Here is a 17,106-nt window from a genome sequence, read left to right on the forward strand (position 1 = left end):
AGACTGACTCACAGAGGGAAGAGGAACTAGTCCAAGTCTAGTCCAAGTCTAGTCCAAGTCTAGTCCAAGTCTAGTCCAAGTCTAATCCAAGTCTAGTCCAGGCCTAGCCCTGGTTTAGTCCTGGTTCCTCCTTAAGGCTGGACTCAGGAGGCTCGAGGCCTTTGGGAATAGTGTCTGGAATAATGAAGTTAGAGACGCCTCATAGTCCCACCTGAGACCAGACCAGGACTAAACCAGGACTAAACCAGGACTGAGCCAGGACTAAACCAGGACTAAACTAGGACTGAACCAGGACTGTTTAAATGTAAATTAACCTGCTCTGAAGGTCATTATTACCCATAATCCCTTGCTCCTGTGGCTTTGACCTCCGACCCTGATTAAAATTTAAGGACACCCCCCCTCCGATTATCCTCCTTGTCTCCTTCCCTACCTCATTGTTTCCTTTGCTCCTCCTCGTTTTCTCTCCTACCTCCTATTTCCTAGTGACATTTATTCATCATTTTAGTTATAATAATGGTCTAATGCCTAGTCCTGGTTTAGTCCTGGTTTATTATTTTTTTAGTCCTGCTTTTTTCCCGGTTTAGTTCTGGTTCAATCTTGGTCTAGTCCTGGTTCAGACCTGGTTCAGACCTGGTTTGGTCTACATATAGTCAAACATTAAGTGAAAATAGTTTGGAGTCCTGCCCAGGTCTAAACCAGGTGTGGGTCTTCAGAAACAGCTGTTGGTCACATGTCTGTGTTTGGTCCTGGTTCAGACCTGGTTTAGTCCTGCTTTAGTTCAGGTTTATTCCCGGATTCGTCCTGGTTCAGACCAGGTTTATGGTCTGGTTGTAAATATGATGATACAGTTGTACAGATGCGAGGGGCGGAGCTGACCCTGGAACCAAGGACTGTTTTTAGATCGGCTCCGATCTTCCTCTGGGATTATTAAGACCAGGACCTCAAGGAGACCTGGTTTGGACCTGGTTTAGACCTGGGTTTGCCCTGGTTTAGTCTGGTTTAGTGCTGGTTTAGTCCTGCTTTCATCCTGGTTTCGTCTTGGTTTCATTCTGTTTTAGTCCTATTTTAGAGAGAATGAGAAACATAATTATTCCTTCCTTTAGTTATGTTCGAGGCGCATGATTGGTCCAGGGGTGTGTCACTTATAAATTTGATTGACAGGTGGGCAGGTACAAGGTCAAACTTCTGATTGGTCAAACCAGGGACAGTGGGCGGGGTCAAGGTCAAAGAATAACATTATACAGAGAACTAATGTACATGTGGTTTAGTCTTGGTTTAGTCCTGATTGAAGGCCAGGTTCAGACCTGGTTCAGACTTGGTTCCATCACTGCGGGTCTAGTCCCGGTCTAGTCCTGGTTGTGATCCGGTAGGTCTCAGATGGTCCGGTCTAAGTCCTGGTCCTGGTCCAGACTCGTGCCACAGATCTCTCTCCGCAAACTGGGCCAGTCTCTCACTTTGGATTTTGTTTTGGTGAAATTTGCAGAAGTGAAATGTAATTAGTCAATGATGTCATGTTTTTCTCTTTTACAGTTTAAGTCCACGAATATCTGATTCTGTACTGTTACATATGTTTGTGTCAGTCCTGGTTTAGTTCTTGCTTAGTCCCTGGTTTATTCCCCGGTTTAATCCTCATTTAGTCCCTGGTTTAGTCCTGGTCAAATCCCTGGTTTACTCCTGGTTTAGTCCCTGGTTTAGTCCTGGTTTAGTCCCTGGTTTAGTCCCTGGTTTACTCCTGGTTTAGTCCTGGGTTAGTCCTGGTTTAGCCCCTGGTTTAATCCTGGTTTAGTTCTTGCTTAGTGCCTGGTTTATTCCCCGGTTTAATCCTCATTTAGTCCCTGATTTAGTCCTGGTTTAGTCCTGGTTTAGTCCTGGTTTAGTCCTGGTTTAGTCCCAGTTTAGTCCTGTTTGCTCCCTGGTTTAGTCCTGGTTTAGTCCTGTTTACTCCCTGGTTTAGTCCTGGTTTAGACCTGGTTTAGTCCTGGTTTAGTCCTGGTTTACTCCCTTATTTAGTCCTGGCTTAGTCCTGGTTTACTCCCTGGTTTAGTCCTGGTTTAGACCTGCTTTAGATGTGGTTTAGTTCTTGTATAATTCCAAAGCTACACTTCTGCAGCTGTTTGGAGCCAGGACTTTGTCATTACCCATGTGACCCCTGACCTCTGACCTCTGACTCCAAGCTGAAGCTGACAGGTAAAAACAGGTGAGTCCAGATTTAATCCAGTTGAGACGACAAGTCTGATTATTACAAAGATTTATAACTATTGTAAGAGCAAAAATCAGGATTAAACCAAGACTAAACCAGGACTGAACCAGAAATAAACCAGGACTAAACCAAGACTAAACCAGGACTAAACCAGGACTGAACCAGAAATAAATCAGGACTAAACCAAGACTAAACCAGGACTAAACCAGGACTGAACCAGGACTAAACCAGGACTGAACCAGAAATAAACCAGGACTAAACCAAGACTAAACCAGGACTAAACCAGGACTGAACCAGAACTAAACCAGGACTAAACCAGGAGTAAACCAGGACTAAACAAAGACTAAACCAGGACTAAACCATGACTACCAGGTGTTGTGTGAAAAACAGTTGTTGTTTTTCACAGACACAAATCAGGGTTAATCTAATCAGTCCCGACTTTCAATTAGGACCCGGTCTAGACCTGGTCCAGCCCCGGTCTAGAGCCGGACTTAGACATCAGACAGGAAGTGGTCAGGATCAAACAAAGTCCAGTCGGTTCTCACCAAACCAGATTCAGACTTTTTAGAGTCATCTGAGGTTGTTAAACTGCATCAGACAGATTTCACTAAAACAGGAAACATCATTATATTTAAAGCACAACACACAAGCACAATATGTCTATATTGTGCTTGTGTCTTTATAGTTATATATATATATATATATATATATATGTGTGTGTGTGTGTGGGGGGGGGGTATATATATGTGTGTGTGTGTATGTATATATATATATATATATATATATATATATATATATATATATATATATATATATATATATATATATATATATATATATATATATATATATATATATATATATATATATATATATATATATACATACATACACACACACACCTACATATATACACACACACATATATAGATCCATCCATTCCTCTTATCTGGGGCTGGTTTGTGGGGGCAGCAGTCTAAGCAGGAACTCACCTCAGACACGTCCTCTAACTCCTCTGGTTGGACCTCGAGGCGTTCCCAGGTCAGCCGAAAGACATAGTCCCTCCAGCACCTCCTCCTGGTGGAACATGCCTGGAACACTTCCCTAGGGAGGCGTCCAGGCCTCAGCTGCTCCTCTCGACATGTAGGAGCAGCGGCTCTACTCCTAGCTCCCCCCGTGTGACTGAGCTCCTCATCTTATCTTTAAGGGTGCGCCCAGCCACCCTGAGGAGGAAACCCATTTCGGCCACTTGTATCCACGATCTCGTCCTTTCGATCATTACCCAGAGCTCATGACCATAGGTGAGGGTAGGAACGTAGATTGACCAGAAAATCGAGAGCTTTGCCTTTAGACTCAGCTCCTTCTTCACCACAACAGACCGATACAGTGACCGCATCACTGCAGACGCTGCACCGATCCGCCTGTCAATCTCACGCTCCATCCTTCCCTCACTCGTGAACAAGACTCCGAGATACTTGAACTCCTCCACTCCGAGGCAAAGGTTCTCCACCCACCCAGAGAGGGCAAACCACCTTTTTCCGGTCGAGAACCATGGCCTCAGGTTTGGAGGAGTTGACTCTTGTCCCAGCCGCTTCACACTTAGCTACAAACCGCCCCAGTCCCTGCTGCAGGTCCTGGCTCGATGAAGCCATCAGGACAACATTATCTGCAAACAGCAGAGATGAAATCCTGTGGTTCCCAAACTAGACCCCCTCCGGCCCCTGGCTGCGCCTAGAAATTCTGTCCATAAATATAATGAAAAGAACCAGTGACAAAGGGCAGCCCTGGCGGAGTCTAACATGCACCGGGAACAGATCTAACTTACTGGCAGCAATGAGCACAGCTCCTGCTCTGGTCATACAGGGACGGGACAGCCCTTAACAAAGAGCCCCAGACCCCATATTCCTGGAGGACCCCCCCCCCCCCAAAGGACACCACGAGGGACGCAATTGAATGCCTTCTCCAGATCCACAAAACACATGTGGACTGGTTGGGCAAACTCCCATGAACCTTCAAGGACACGATGGAGAGTATAGAGCTGGTCCAGTGTTCCACGACCGGGACGAAAACCACACTGCTCCTCCTGAATCTGAGGTTCGACTATCTGTCAGATCCTCCTCTCCAGTACCCTGGAATAGACCTTACCGGGAAGACTGAGGAGTGTGATTTATGATATTACACACACACACACATATAGATATTATATATATATATATATATATATATATATATATATATATATATATATATATATATATATATATATATATATATATATATATATATATATATATATATATATATATATATATATATATATATATTATACTGCTCATTCTATGTTCCTCGGTCACACGGGAGGAGCTTGGAGTAGAGCCACTGCTCCTACACGTCGCGAGGAACCAGTTGAGGTGGCTCCGACATGTGCTCAGGATGCCTCCGTGGTGAGGTGTTCTGGGCATGTCCCACCAGGAGGAGGCCCCGGGGAAGACTCAGGACACGCTTGAGGGACTATGTCTCTCGGCTGGCCTGGGAACGCCTTGGGGTCCAACCGGAGGAGTCAGAGGACGTCTGATGTGAGGGAAGTCTCTGTTTAGACTGCTGCCCTCATGACCCAGCCCCAGATAAGCGGAAGAAAATGGATGGATGGACACGGGCAGCAGATGTGACATACATAGAGCTAGGTCCATAACTGTTACCTAGCAACCATAATGTAAACAAGGGCCAAAACCTGTCAAAATTGCACAATAGTTATGATTAGACTAATACAAATACAGGGCAGCTCCTTTATTTAGCTAAATGAACGTTTAAAGTGTCAAAAAATTGCCTTCCTTGTGCCTGTGTTTTCTGTGTTGACACAGGCAGAGGGATTCTGTTTTACAACTCAGAACTACTTCCTGTATGTTTGATCTCCTTCAGTCCTGGTTTAGTCCTAGTCTAGAACTACTTCCTGTATGTTTGATCTCCTTCAGTCCTGGTTTAGTCCTAGTCTAGTCCATATTTTAGTCCTGGTTCAATCATTATGGACTCAGTGTTGAACTGACTATAGTGGAGGTGCATTGTGGGTAAAACATGTCACCGATGAGGACAGATGTGGCAAATGTTATATCGATGTTTTTATCGACAAACTCAGACAAACGACCAAACAAACAGACTCTGTGAAGAGACTCTAAAACATCTGAGAAATATAGGTCTGAGAGAGGACTGGACTAGGACCAGGACTGGACCAGGACCAGAACTGGACCAGGACTAGAAAAATTTAACACGACAATAGTCAATAGAAATACTGATCAATACCTTTTCCTCTCTCACCTCTGATCACCGTCAATAAGACCATAGATCTCTGACTGGGCCATTGGGTCTTCAGAGAGCCAGGACTGAACTAGGACTAAACCAGGACTAATCCAGGTCTAAACGAGGACTAAACCAGGTCTAAACCAGGACTAAACCGGGTTTGAACTAATCTTGTCTGTGCTTCACTTTTGTGGTCAGTCCTATTTCAGTCCAGTCCCGGTCCAGTCCCGGTCTTAGTCCTCTTTCAGTCCTGCCTTAATCCCTCTTCATCGCTTTCTCTTGTGAGTCGTGTCTAATTCGCGTCTGACTCGTGTCTAATTGATTCCGTGTCGCAGATGACGCGCCTCATTAGTCCGGTCGCGGCTCGCAGCGCCCTCCTCCCCCCGCTTGCCCCTTCCTCCTCCCCCCGGTCATCATCACCCCTCCTCCTCTCCTCTTCCTCCTCTCTCCAGCGCCCCATCATCGCACGTTCAGCCTCCTCATCCTTTTATGCACCGCTCGTGTTCCGCCGCTCTCGTGTATCGCCTCGGTCTAAAATCTGTTGTGTTTATTTACTGTCACGTCACCGCTCCGAGTATTATTCACGAGGACCGACAAGTTCATCCTCAAGAGGACCCCGCTGTGAGGGGTCAACCTGGTTTAGACCTGGTTTAGTCCTGGTTTGGACCTGGTTTAGTCCTGGTTTAGACCTGGTTTAGACCTGATTTAGTCCTGATTTGGACCTAGTTTAGTCCTGGTTCAGACTTGGTTTAGACCTGGTTCAGACTTGGTTTAGACCTGGTTCAGACTTGGTTTAGTCCTGGTTTAGACCTGGTTCAGACCTGGTTCAGACTTGGTTTAGTCCTGGTTTAGACCTGGTTCAGACTTGGTTTAGACTTGGTTCAGACCTGGTTCAGACTTGGTTTAGTCCTGGTTTAGACCTGGCTTAGACCTGGTTTAGTCCTAGTTTAGACCTGGTTCAGACTTGGTTTAGTCCTGGTTTAGTCCTGGTTTAGACCTGGTTTAGTCCTGGTTTAGTCCTGGTTCAGTCCTGGTTTAGTCCTGGTTCAGACCTGGTTTAGTCCTGGTTCAGTTCTGGTTTAGACCTGGTTCAGACCTGGTTCAGACTTGGTTTAGTCCTGGTTTAGACCTGGTTCAGACTTGATTTAGTCCTGGTTTAGACTTGGTTCAGACCTGGTTCAGACTTGGTTTAGTCCTGGTTTAGACCTGGTTTAGACCTGGGTCAGACTTGTTTTAGTCCTGGTTTAGTCCTGGTTCAGACCTGGTTCAGACCTGGTTTAGTCCTGGTTCAGTTCTGGTTTAGACCTGGTTCAGACCTGGTTCAGACTTGGTTTAGTCCTGGTTTAGACCTGGTTCAGACTTGATTTAGTCCTGGTTTAGACCTGGTTCAGACCTGGTTCAGACTTGGTTTAGTCCTGGTTTAGACCTGGTTCAGACTTGGTTTAGACTTGGTTCAGACCTGGTTCAGACTTGGTTTAGTCCTGGTTTAGACCTGGCTTAGACCTGGTTTAGTCCTAGTTTAGACCTGGTTCAGACTTGGTTTAGTCCTGGTTTAGTCCTGGTTTAGACCTGGTTTAGTCCTGGTTCAGTCCTGGTTTAGTCCTGGTTCAGACCTGGTTTAGTCCTGGTTCAGTTCTGGTTTAGACCTGGTTCAGACCTGGTTCAGACTTGGTTTAGTCCTGGTTTAGACCTGGTTCAGACTTGATTTAGTCCTGGTTTAGACTTGGTTCAGACCTGGGTCAGACTTGTTTTAGTCCTGGTTTAGTCCTGGTTCAGACCTGGTTTAGTCCTGCTTTAGTCCTGGTTTAGACCTGACTTAGACCTGGTTTAGTTCTGGTTTAGACTTGGTTTAGTCCTGGTTTAGTCCTAGTTTAGAGCTGGTTCAGACTTGGTTTAGTCCTGGTTTAGTCCTGGTTTAGACCTGGTTTAGTCCTGATTTAGTCCTGGTTTAGTCCTGGTTCAGTCCTGGTTCAGTCCTGGTTTAGTCCTGGTTCAGACCTGGTTTAGTCCTGGTTCAGTCCTGGTTTAGACTTGGTTCAGACCTGGTTTAGACCTGGCTTAGACCTGGTTTAGACCTGGTTCAGACTTGGTTTGGACCTGGTTTAGACCTGGTTTCATCCTGGTTCAAACCTGGTTTAGACCTGGTTCAGACTTGGTTCAGACCTGGTTTAGACCTGATTCAGACTTGGTTTAGACCTGGTTTAGACCTGGTTCAGACTTGTTTTAGTCCTGGTTTAGTCCTGGTTCAGACCTGGTTTAGTCCTGGTTTAGACCTGACTTAGACCTGGTTTAGTTCTGGTTTAGACCTGGTTTAGACTTGGTTTAGTCCTTGTTTAGTCCTAGTTTAGACCTGGTTCAGACTTGGTTTAGTTCTGGTTTAGTCCTGATTTAGTCCTGGTTTAGTCCTGGTTCAGTCCTGGTTCAGTCCTGGTTTAGTCCTGGTTCAGACCTGGTTTAGTCCTGGTTCAGTCCTGGTTTAGACTTGGTTCAGACCTGGTTTAGACCTGGCTTAGACCTGGTTTAGACCTGGTTCAGACTTGGTTTAGACCTGGTTTAGACCTGGTTTCATCCTGGTTCAAACCTGGTTTAGACCTGGTTCAGACTTGGTTCAGACCTGGTTTAGACCTGATTCAGACTTGGTTTAGACCTGGTTTAGACCTGGTTCAGACTTGGTTCAGTCATGGTTTAGACCTGGTTCAGACTTGGTTCAGTCCTGGTTCAGTCCTGGTTCAGACCTGGTTCAGACTTGGTTCAGTCCTGGTTCAGACATGTTTCAGTCCTGGTTCAGACCTGGTTCAGACCTGGTTTAGTCCTGGTTTAGTCCTGGTTCAGACTTGGTTCAGACCTGGTTTAGTCCTGGTTTAGTCCTGGTTCAGTCCTGGTTCAGTCCTGGTTTAGTCCTGGTTCAGACCTGGTTTAGTCCTGGTTCAGTCCTGGTTTAGACTTGGTTCAGACTTGGTTTAGTCCTGGTTTAGACCTTGTTTAGACCTGGTTTAGACCTGGTTTAGACCTGGCTTAGACCTGGTTTAGACCTGGTTCAGACTTGGTTTGAACCTGGTTCAGACTTGGTTTGGACCTGGTTTAGACCTGGTTTCATCCTGGTTCAAACCTGTTTTAGACCTGGTTCAGACTTGGTTCAGTCCTGGTTTAGTCCTGGTTCAGACCAGGTTTAGACCTGGTTAAGACTTGGTTCAGACCTGGTTTAGACCTGGTTCAGACTTGGTTCAGTCCTGGTTCAGACCTGGTTTACACCTGGTTCAGACTGTGTTCAGTCCTGGTTCAGACTTGTTTCAGTCCTGGTTCAGACCTGGTTCAGACCTGGTTCAGACCTGGTTTAGACCTGGTTTAGACCTAGTTCAGACTTGGTTTGGACCTGGTTCAAACCTGTTTTAGACCTGGTTCAGACTTGGTTCAGTCCTGGTTTAGTCCTGGTTCAGACCAGGTTTAGACCTGGTTAAGACTTGGTTCAGACCTGGTTTAGACCTGGTTCAGACTTGGTTCACTCCTGGTTCAGACCTGGTTTACACCTGGTTCAGACTTTGTTCAGTCCTGGTTCAGACTTGTTTCAGTCCTGGTTCAGACCTGGTTCAGACCTGGTTTAGACCTGGTTCAGACTTGGTTCAGTCCTGGTTCAGACCTGGTTTACACCTGGTTCAGACTTTGTTCAGTCCTGGTTCAGACATATTTCAGTCCTGGTTCAGACCTGGTTCAGACCTGGTTTAGTCCTGGTTTAGTCCTGGTTCAGACTTGGTTCAGACCTGGTTTAGTCCTGGTTTAGTCCTGGTTCAGACTTGGTTCAGACCTGGCTTAGTCCTGGTTTAGTCCTGGTTCAGACCTGGTTTACACCTGGTTCAGACTTTGTTCAGTCCTGGTTCAGACATGTTTCAGTCCTGGTTCAGACCTGGTTCAGACCTGGTTTAGTCCTGGTTTAGTCCTGGTTCAGACTTAGTTCAGACCTGGTTCAGACCTGGTTTACACCTGGTTCAGACTTTGTTCAGTCGTGGTTCAGACATGTTTCAGTCCTGGTTCAGACTTGGTTCAGACCTGGTTTAGTCCTGGTTTAGTCCTGGTTCAGACTTGGTTCAGACCTGGTTTAGTCCTGGTTTAGTCCTGGTTCAGACTTGGTTCAGACCTGGTTTAGTCCTGGTTTAGTCCTGGTTCAGACTTGATTCAGACCTGGTTTAGTCCTGGTTTAGTCCTGGTTCAGACTTGGTTCAGACCTGGTTTAGTCCTGGTTTAGCGCGTGACAAGTCGTTCCCCCATGTGCGCGTCACGGCTCATTACAGCAGAGTCCACCGCGCGCACAGATCCATCACCGCGCCCGCACGTGCACATACCGGTCCCGCGCGTGCACAGTGGACCAGCCAGTGCACGCGCTTCAGTCATAAATCCCGCGCTTAATTAACCAGACGCGCGCGACAGGAGCTCGATTTAATTAAAGGATTTCGCGCGCGCGGGCCGTGTTTTATTATCGCCATTATCCGCCGCATTAAAGCATCACCACGAAACATTATAACGAGCTGTTAATATGAAGACTATTACGGGACGGAGAGACCCGGAACAAACCACCCAGACTAACACGGAACTAAAACAGCTCTAAACCAGGTCTAAAGGGGGACTAAACCAGCTCTAAAGCAGGTCTTCAGCAGGACTATAGCAGAGTGTAAAATGAGTGTTTGGGGCGGTGAGATTAATGAGGATCATAATTAATCACTGATTAATGTTTCTATAATCACTACCGACTCATCACTGCACCAACGAGACAGTCTGTGGTTAAGACCTGGGATAGACCTGGTTTAGTCCTGGTTCAGTCCTCCTTCAGTCCTAGTTTAGACTGGGTTCAGTCCTGGTTTAGTTCTGGTTCAGTCCTGGTTCATCCTGGTTTAGACATGTTTCACTCCTGATCTAGACTTCGTTCAGTCCTGGTTTAGTCTTGGTTTAGTCCTGGTTTAGCCTCTCTTTCTCTTTCTTCACATTAGAGACATTTCCCTGATGCCTCATATCCATAAACTCCTGATCGGGATAATAAAACGGATTATTACCGTTAGGGGAGCGTAATGGGAGCGTTATGGGCGCGTTATGGGCGCGTTCTGACGCACTGTTTGGGAAATGTCGATCACTTTTTAAACGGCCTGCGCTCCTGTGACGCAGAGGCTCTGACACTGCAAAAAAGACAACGCGAATCATAATATGAGTCTGGATCTGAGCAGCGGGTTTGTTTAGGCCTAATTCAAATTGTACTTCAAAAACTATGTTGTTTCAGCCTGATGAGATGTAAACGTCAGACTGGACTTAAAATATCATAACTATAGGTCAATAAACATCTGGTGATGCATGGCAATCTATCTGCCTCACACTAATTACAACGACCCAATTCCGCGTTTTGTTATTCTGAATTCAAAAATCATTTCAAGTTTTTATAGCCTGGATATTTTTACAGAGCAACGAGGCCCTGCGTGACGTCATGGCATGTGTGGACCAATCAGAGACCAGTGCGCCTGAGGGAGAGGAAAAGGCAAAAGCAAAGCGCAGCCGCGTCTCCCGCTCATTACGCACCGGGAAAGGAGACCGCGAGCACTGCACGCACCGGGGACGCGCCTAGAACGCACCGGGGACGCACTGGGAACGCGCCAAGCGACAGGCCGGACACGCGCGAGGAGCCAGCGACAGCGCGCGCAAGAAACCGAGAGAGAGAGAGAGGAGGAGGAGAGAGAGGAGAGAGGAGGAGAAAGAGGGATGGGTGAAGGAGAAGAGAAGTGACGGAATCTGCAGAGGTGAAAATCATGGACTAAAGCGGAACTAAACCAGGACTAAATGAGGACTTTATGAGAACTCGACCAGGGAAAAACAGGGACTAAGCTTTGGATCAAAACTTGAACCTGAACCAAGAATGAACTTCGGGCTCCGAGCGCGCCGTATCCTCCAGCTGCGCTAAAATGTGGGACTAAACAGACCTCACCTCTGGTGTAGTCCTGGACTAACCCCGATCTGTCCTCTTGGTCCTAAGGCAGAACTAAAGCAGGACGAATGGAACCAATCCTGTTTCACATCGAGGAGAAACCAAACCGCTCCTAACCCGGACTGACCCAGACTGACCCGGGATAACTTACTCCGTCCCCCGAGTCCAGGGACTAAACCTGGTCCAGAGTCCAGGCCGAAGACCAGAGTCAAAGTTTTAGTGAAATGCAGACGAAACTTTGCGCCTTTTGCGCAGAGCCCAGGACTGCGTAACATCGGAACTTGTCTCCAAATGGAGCGGTCACCTTCAGGAACCAACGCGCTCTGAACCAAACCGGGACCAAACCGGATTTAACTGCGCTCAACTCCCAACTGTGAGTTTTGTAGAGTCAGTTTTCAAACTAAACCTGGACAAAAACAAGTAACCAACTGCTCCTGACCCGGGCCAAAGGGGAGCCCGCCTCAGGAATAACCGGCTCAGACTATCCCGGGTCAGATCATCCCAGGTCAGACTATCCCGGTTCAGGCTATCCCGTGTGAGCCATGGCGATGCCGCGGCCTGTGTGCACCTCTGCCTTCAGTATCGAGTCTCTGATCTCAGGCAGCGGTCCCGGTCCCGGCTCCGGTTCGACCCCGTTCGTCTACAGCTACCCCATGTTCGTGCCGTACCGCTCCGTGCTGCTCCCGCCGCCGCTGCCGCCTCCGCACGGTTATGGCATGACGCTGACGTCTGCAGTTTTCCCGCCAGGACCGCACGGGCACGAGAGCGCGGGAATGGCGGGAAGCGCGAGGAAGTTCGGGTTCGACAAAAGCCTCGAGACAGACCCGGAACCAAAAGGGTTCCTCCCCACAGCCCCCAAAGAGCCGCCGCTGGGCCCGTTCACCGAAGACCAGGGACTGCAGAGCGGAGCAGGTGAGAATTACGCACGAGACACGCGCGCCTCACACGAAATTACGCATAAAATCTGCACAGAATCTGCACAGAATTATATACATTAACCTTTTCAAATATGTCCGCGTTGCACCGTTAAAAATATTTACACACAAGAAACAAAGAAACACAAAGGTCTGAAAAAATGACTTTACTGTGGAGTGAATTATAAAAAATAAAAAAAATGAGACGACGAAAAAATAAACAAACAAACAAACAAACTATATATATATATATATATATATATATATATATATATATATATATATATATATATATATATATATATATATATATATATATATATATATATATATATATATATATATATATATATATATATGTGTGTGTGTGTGTGTGGGGGGGGGGGGGGGGGGTGTCTGTGTGTGACAGATTTTAGTCTGTATTTAGTCTATTCCTCTCCTTTTAAAATCTTAAAAATCTGCAAAATCCCAAACTGCCAAAAGTTCCGTAGAAATGTTGACAAATAATTATATATATATATATATATATATATATATATATATATATATATATATATATATATATATATATATATAAAAGACACAAAAACAAAGAACGTAAGAACGCTTGCTTCATTTCAGACTCCAGGGATCCATATAGAATATTTCAAAAACTTTCAAAACTCTTAAATCCTTCGGCTAAATCAGGCGCGTGCCGCGTGCACGCGTTCTGGTGGGACGTTTAAGTGAATAAAACGACTAAATGTGGTGAGATTTTCATACGCGTCATTCTCGCGTGAACAGGAAGGGTCGACATTAATTAGAATTACTTCTAACGAGGGGCCTCTCATCTGTGTCTAATCAAACACAGCACGTGCACGGTTAGGCTTCTGAGGCCGGAAGTTTAAAACATATGAACCACGAGACTAATATAATCTAATGATACGTCTATGAGTAAATAATAATAATCTATTTGAATTAAAACAAAGAATGATGATTCACTCTTTCACGTGCGAGTTACGTGGTCCAGCGCTTCTGACGGAAAAGGCCGAGGTCACACGGACAAAGCCGAAGGGTCTGACGTTCTCAGCCGCGCACAAGTTTAGACATGTTTACGGAAAGAGCCGAGAGGTTCCGGAAATAGCCGAAGTGTGTGAGCAGAGTCTGGCCTTTTCTGGAGTCGATCAGAAACCATTTTCATTTTAATATCTGCACACTTATAATTAATAATCTGCCTGTATTACAGACGCATTTTACTCCGTATATTTCATAAATTATATGTTCAAATACTGGGTTAATTTGCGCGTGATAACACTCCACACAAGTGTGTGTTCTGCCCCGAATCTCCCGGTTTGTGGCCTTCGCTTCACGCTCCGTTTTACATCAGTGTAAAAACATTAAACTACATTTACCTTTTAATTTGACTTCACAAAATGTCGGATATTTCACCGAAGAAGCGCATAACGTGTGAAGCGGTTTGGCTGCGCTGCTTGACGCATAATTCCCAAATCATCACGCGCAGGGCATACAGCGAAACTAAACAAGTTTAGGATTTTACATCACATCATTTATTTTATTATATTCAAAAAGTATCAAAATTGTTTTAATATGTAGAAAAGCGGTGCGTAACTTTTCATTCACAAATGCAAAAGGCAAAAAGGAAACGGCCTTTATTTATTTTATTAACATCATGTAATTTTATTTCATTACTAATTATACTATTTTGTTTTTATTTTGAGATTTGTTTCTGTATATTCTGCATACTTTTGATGCTGTACATGGGCATAAAAATGACCAAATTTATCCGAATATAAAAACTGACCCAAGAAGTGTTCCTTTTTTCCAAACGGATGTATGCGTTTGATTTTCGACGTTTTTCTTTTGGCACAATCTCCAAAACATTATGTATACACTGAATTTATGAAAGAAAATATCACACAAGCTTAAACCAAAATAAAGCGCCAACGAGTTTCACACGTTCAACTGGAGCCACTTTTTTGGAGCCAAAAAAAAGTGACAACCTTCTCCGCGTTTTAACAGAGCATCTAGCACTCAGCCTTTAGCTTCATAATGTTTTTTATTTCCAAACATTTATGTCATCTTGAGGGGCCAGTATTACCCACAGTCCCAATCTCTTCCTCAGTTTTCTATTTCACTCCTCCTCCTCCTCTCTCCGGCTCCCCTGTCCTCCCCCGGCTCCGCACATCTCTCCACGGCTCCATTCGCCTCTCCTGCCCCCGGCTCATCTTTCCTCCGTTTCCCCGGCTCGCCTCTACTCCCCCGAGTCCTCTCGCCTCTCCCCGGCCCTAGTCTTGTCCGCGCTGAACCGTGGCACGGCTCGCTCCTCTTCGTTAACTCCTCATTACCGGTGACTTTTATGCGCTGTCAATCAAAGTCCCGTCGATTTAAAAGCGATAAGCGCCACTTAATCAATAATAATAAAACGTTCTTCGGACCCAAACGGACTTCCTTACGTGTCCCCAAGGAGCGACCGTGATTTAAGGCACAAACCCCGTGCGTAAAAGCGCACTCGGCGTTACGCACGGGCGCGTTCCAAAAGATCGTGTCACTTTAACACGAAACAATTGATGCTCTTTATGTGATAATGGGCCTTTAATAATGACATATCTGACGCTTCCATCAATACTCTTTAACCCGCGGCTCGTTTCACTCCAGAAAAAACCCGGCGCACGTTCGATTTTAGATTTAAATGTTTAAATGTTCACTCTCCATTTTTTTACAGCGGATTTTTGTCCGAAATATAATAAAGCTAGAGTGGAAATGATTAATTTAATTATATATATATATAAAAAAAAAAAAAAAAAGCCTGGGATTCTGATTTTGCGTGAAATAAATGTGAATCTTTGATCACTATTTTCTGCTGATGTTTGTAACTGCGCGTTTTAAATTTAAATGAAGCCATTCAAAGAGGATTTTATCATGACTAAATATTTATCTCGTAATTACGAGACGTAATAACAAATACTTGCTAAAATGAACCAAAACAATGTTCGAGCAAATCATGGTAAAGTCCATAAAGTATTACCGTAATAAACGTGATTTAAAATGTTATTAAAGTGCTAAAGGGAATGTAGAAACAAAATACGTGACATATATGACATGTTTTACTGTGGATATTTCAAACAGGGAATTATTGACAGAATGTGTGACGAATCTGCGCGGATCGCTCCAAACGCGACGTTCTGAGAGACGCAGGAAGTATTTATGATTTATGGTTTATGAGCACGAGGCGCTGCTATTTAAGGTCAAATTAAATCTATTTTATTTAGTTTGAAGATGCACGAGCCCTTCATCTGTAACTCTGATTGGCTCTCAGTGACGTCACTGTCGAAATCTGAGAAAAAACACTTTTACCTTTACAACTAGAACTAAAGCCTAAAGCAGGACTAAACCAGGACTAAACTAGGACTAAACCAGGCCTAAAACAGGCCTAAAGCAGGACTAAACCAGGACTAAACTAGGACTAAACCAAGACTAATCCAGGACTGAACCAGGACTAAACTAGGACTGAACCAGGACTACACCAGAACCAAAAAAGGACTGAACCAGGACTAAATCAGGCAAGACAGTAAATAGATTTGCAGATAAACCCAAATGCCCTCCCTCATTTGGGTGTCCCAAAGGAATAACTGACCCTAATCTCATGAATTTTAATAAACTACACGTCCCTCTGGATCGGATCTGGTCTGGACTAGTCTCCAGAGACAAGAACTAGACCAGGACTAAACCAGGATTACACCAGAACTAATCAGGACTAAACCAGGACTGAACCAGGACTACAAAGGGATTGAACAAGCATTAAAGCACGACTGACTAACTAACTCAAAGGGTTAGACCAGGGCCCTAGACTAAACCAAGTCTGAACCGTAACTCTGTGGTTTTCACAGACCTGAAGGTTGGTAGTTAGAGTCCAGCCCTTGAGCCAAACACTCCTCCTGTGTCTGTATTTATGAGATTAAAGCTTCGTTCTGGACTTTTTTGCAGATGTGGACGACTCGCTGCGCAGAGACGAGTCCTTCTCTCTGGACTCAGACCTGGACTACAGCTCGGATGAGAACCAGACACAGTCCTGCTCCAAAGACCGAAGTCCAGACCCAGACCGGGATCATAACCAGACCAGAGACCCGACCCGGAGTTCAGGAGGGGGGAAGAACAGGCGCAGGAGGACGGCGTTCACCAGCGAGCAGCTTCTGGAGCTGGAGAAAGAGTTTCACTGTAAAAAGTACCTGTCTCTCACTGAGCGCTCTCAGATCGCACACGCCCTCAAGCTCAGCGAGGTCCAGGTCAAGATTTGGTTCCAAAACCGCCGCGCCAAATGGAAACGTGTCAAAGCTGGAAACGCCAACAACAAAAACGGAGAACCGGCCCGGAACCCCAAGATCGTGGTGCCCATCCCCGTCCACGTCAGCCGCTTTGCCATCCGGAGCCAGCACCAGCAGATGGAACAGAACCGGCCCTGAACCAGGTCTGGACCAGGACTAGACCAGGATCCAGACAGAGGATTTAGACCAGGATCTGGGCCAGGACCAGGTTTGTGCCAGAACTGAACCAGGACTAAACCAGGTTTGAACCAGGACTGACTGTGGTTTGAACTAGAACTAAACCATGTCAAAAACAGGACTAAACTAATCCAGGATTCAAACCAACCAGAGGCTCACCAGCAGTAAAGAGAAAAACCATCAAGGCCAACCCAAACCTGCTGCTGGGCCAGATCAGGTCCTGGTTCTGTCCTGGTTCAG

General features: G+C 45.6%; 2 protein-coding genes across 3 annotated transcripts in view; one reads left to right on the forward strand and one right to left on the reverse strand.

Moving 5' to 3' along the window:
* Positions 1-17,106, reverse strand: part of cdk15 (cyclin-dependent kinase 15) — a 227,410-nt gene that overhangs the window by 196,082 nt on the left and 14,222 nt on the right. The gene's annotated exons all lie outside the window — the stretch shown is intronic.
* Positions 11,996-16,827, forward strand: gbx2 (gastrulation brain homeobox 2). The gene is made up of 2 exons (XM_033978066.1): positions 11,996-12,365; positions 16,352-16,827. The coding sequence occupies exons 1-2, from the start codon at positions 11,996-11,998 to the stop codon at positions 16,825-16,827; spliced, it is 846 nt and encodes a 281-aa protein (XP_033833957.1).

The sequence above is a fragment of the Periophthalmus magnuspinnatus genome, chromosome 2, assembly GCF_009829125.3.
Source record: "Periophthalmus magnuspinnatus isolate fPerMag1 chromosome 2, fPerMag1.2.pri, whole genome shotgun sequence".
Lineage (NCBI taxonomy): Eukaryota > Metazoa > Chordata > Actinopteri > Gobiiformes > Gobiidae > Periophthalmus > Periophthalmus magnuspinnatus.

Bases quoted from the DNA above. Each gene is read 5' to 3' on its own strand.
- gbx2 (XM_033978066.1), top strand. From the start codon at position 11,996: ATGGCGATGCCGCGGCCTGTGTGCACCTCTGCCTTCAGTATCGAGTCT. The intron at 12,366-16,351 runs GTGAGAATTACG...ACTTTTTTGCAG, and splicing joins GGGACTGCAGAGCGGAGCAG to ATGTGGACGACTCGCTGCGC.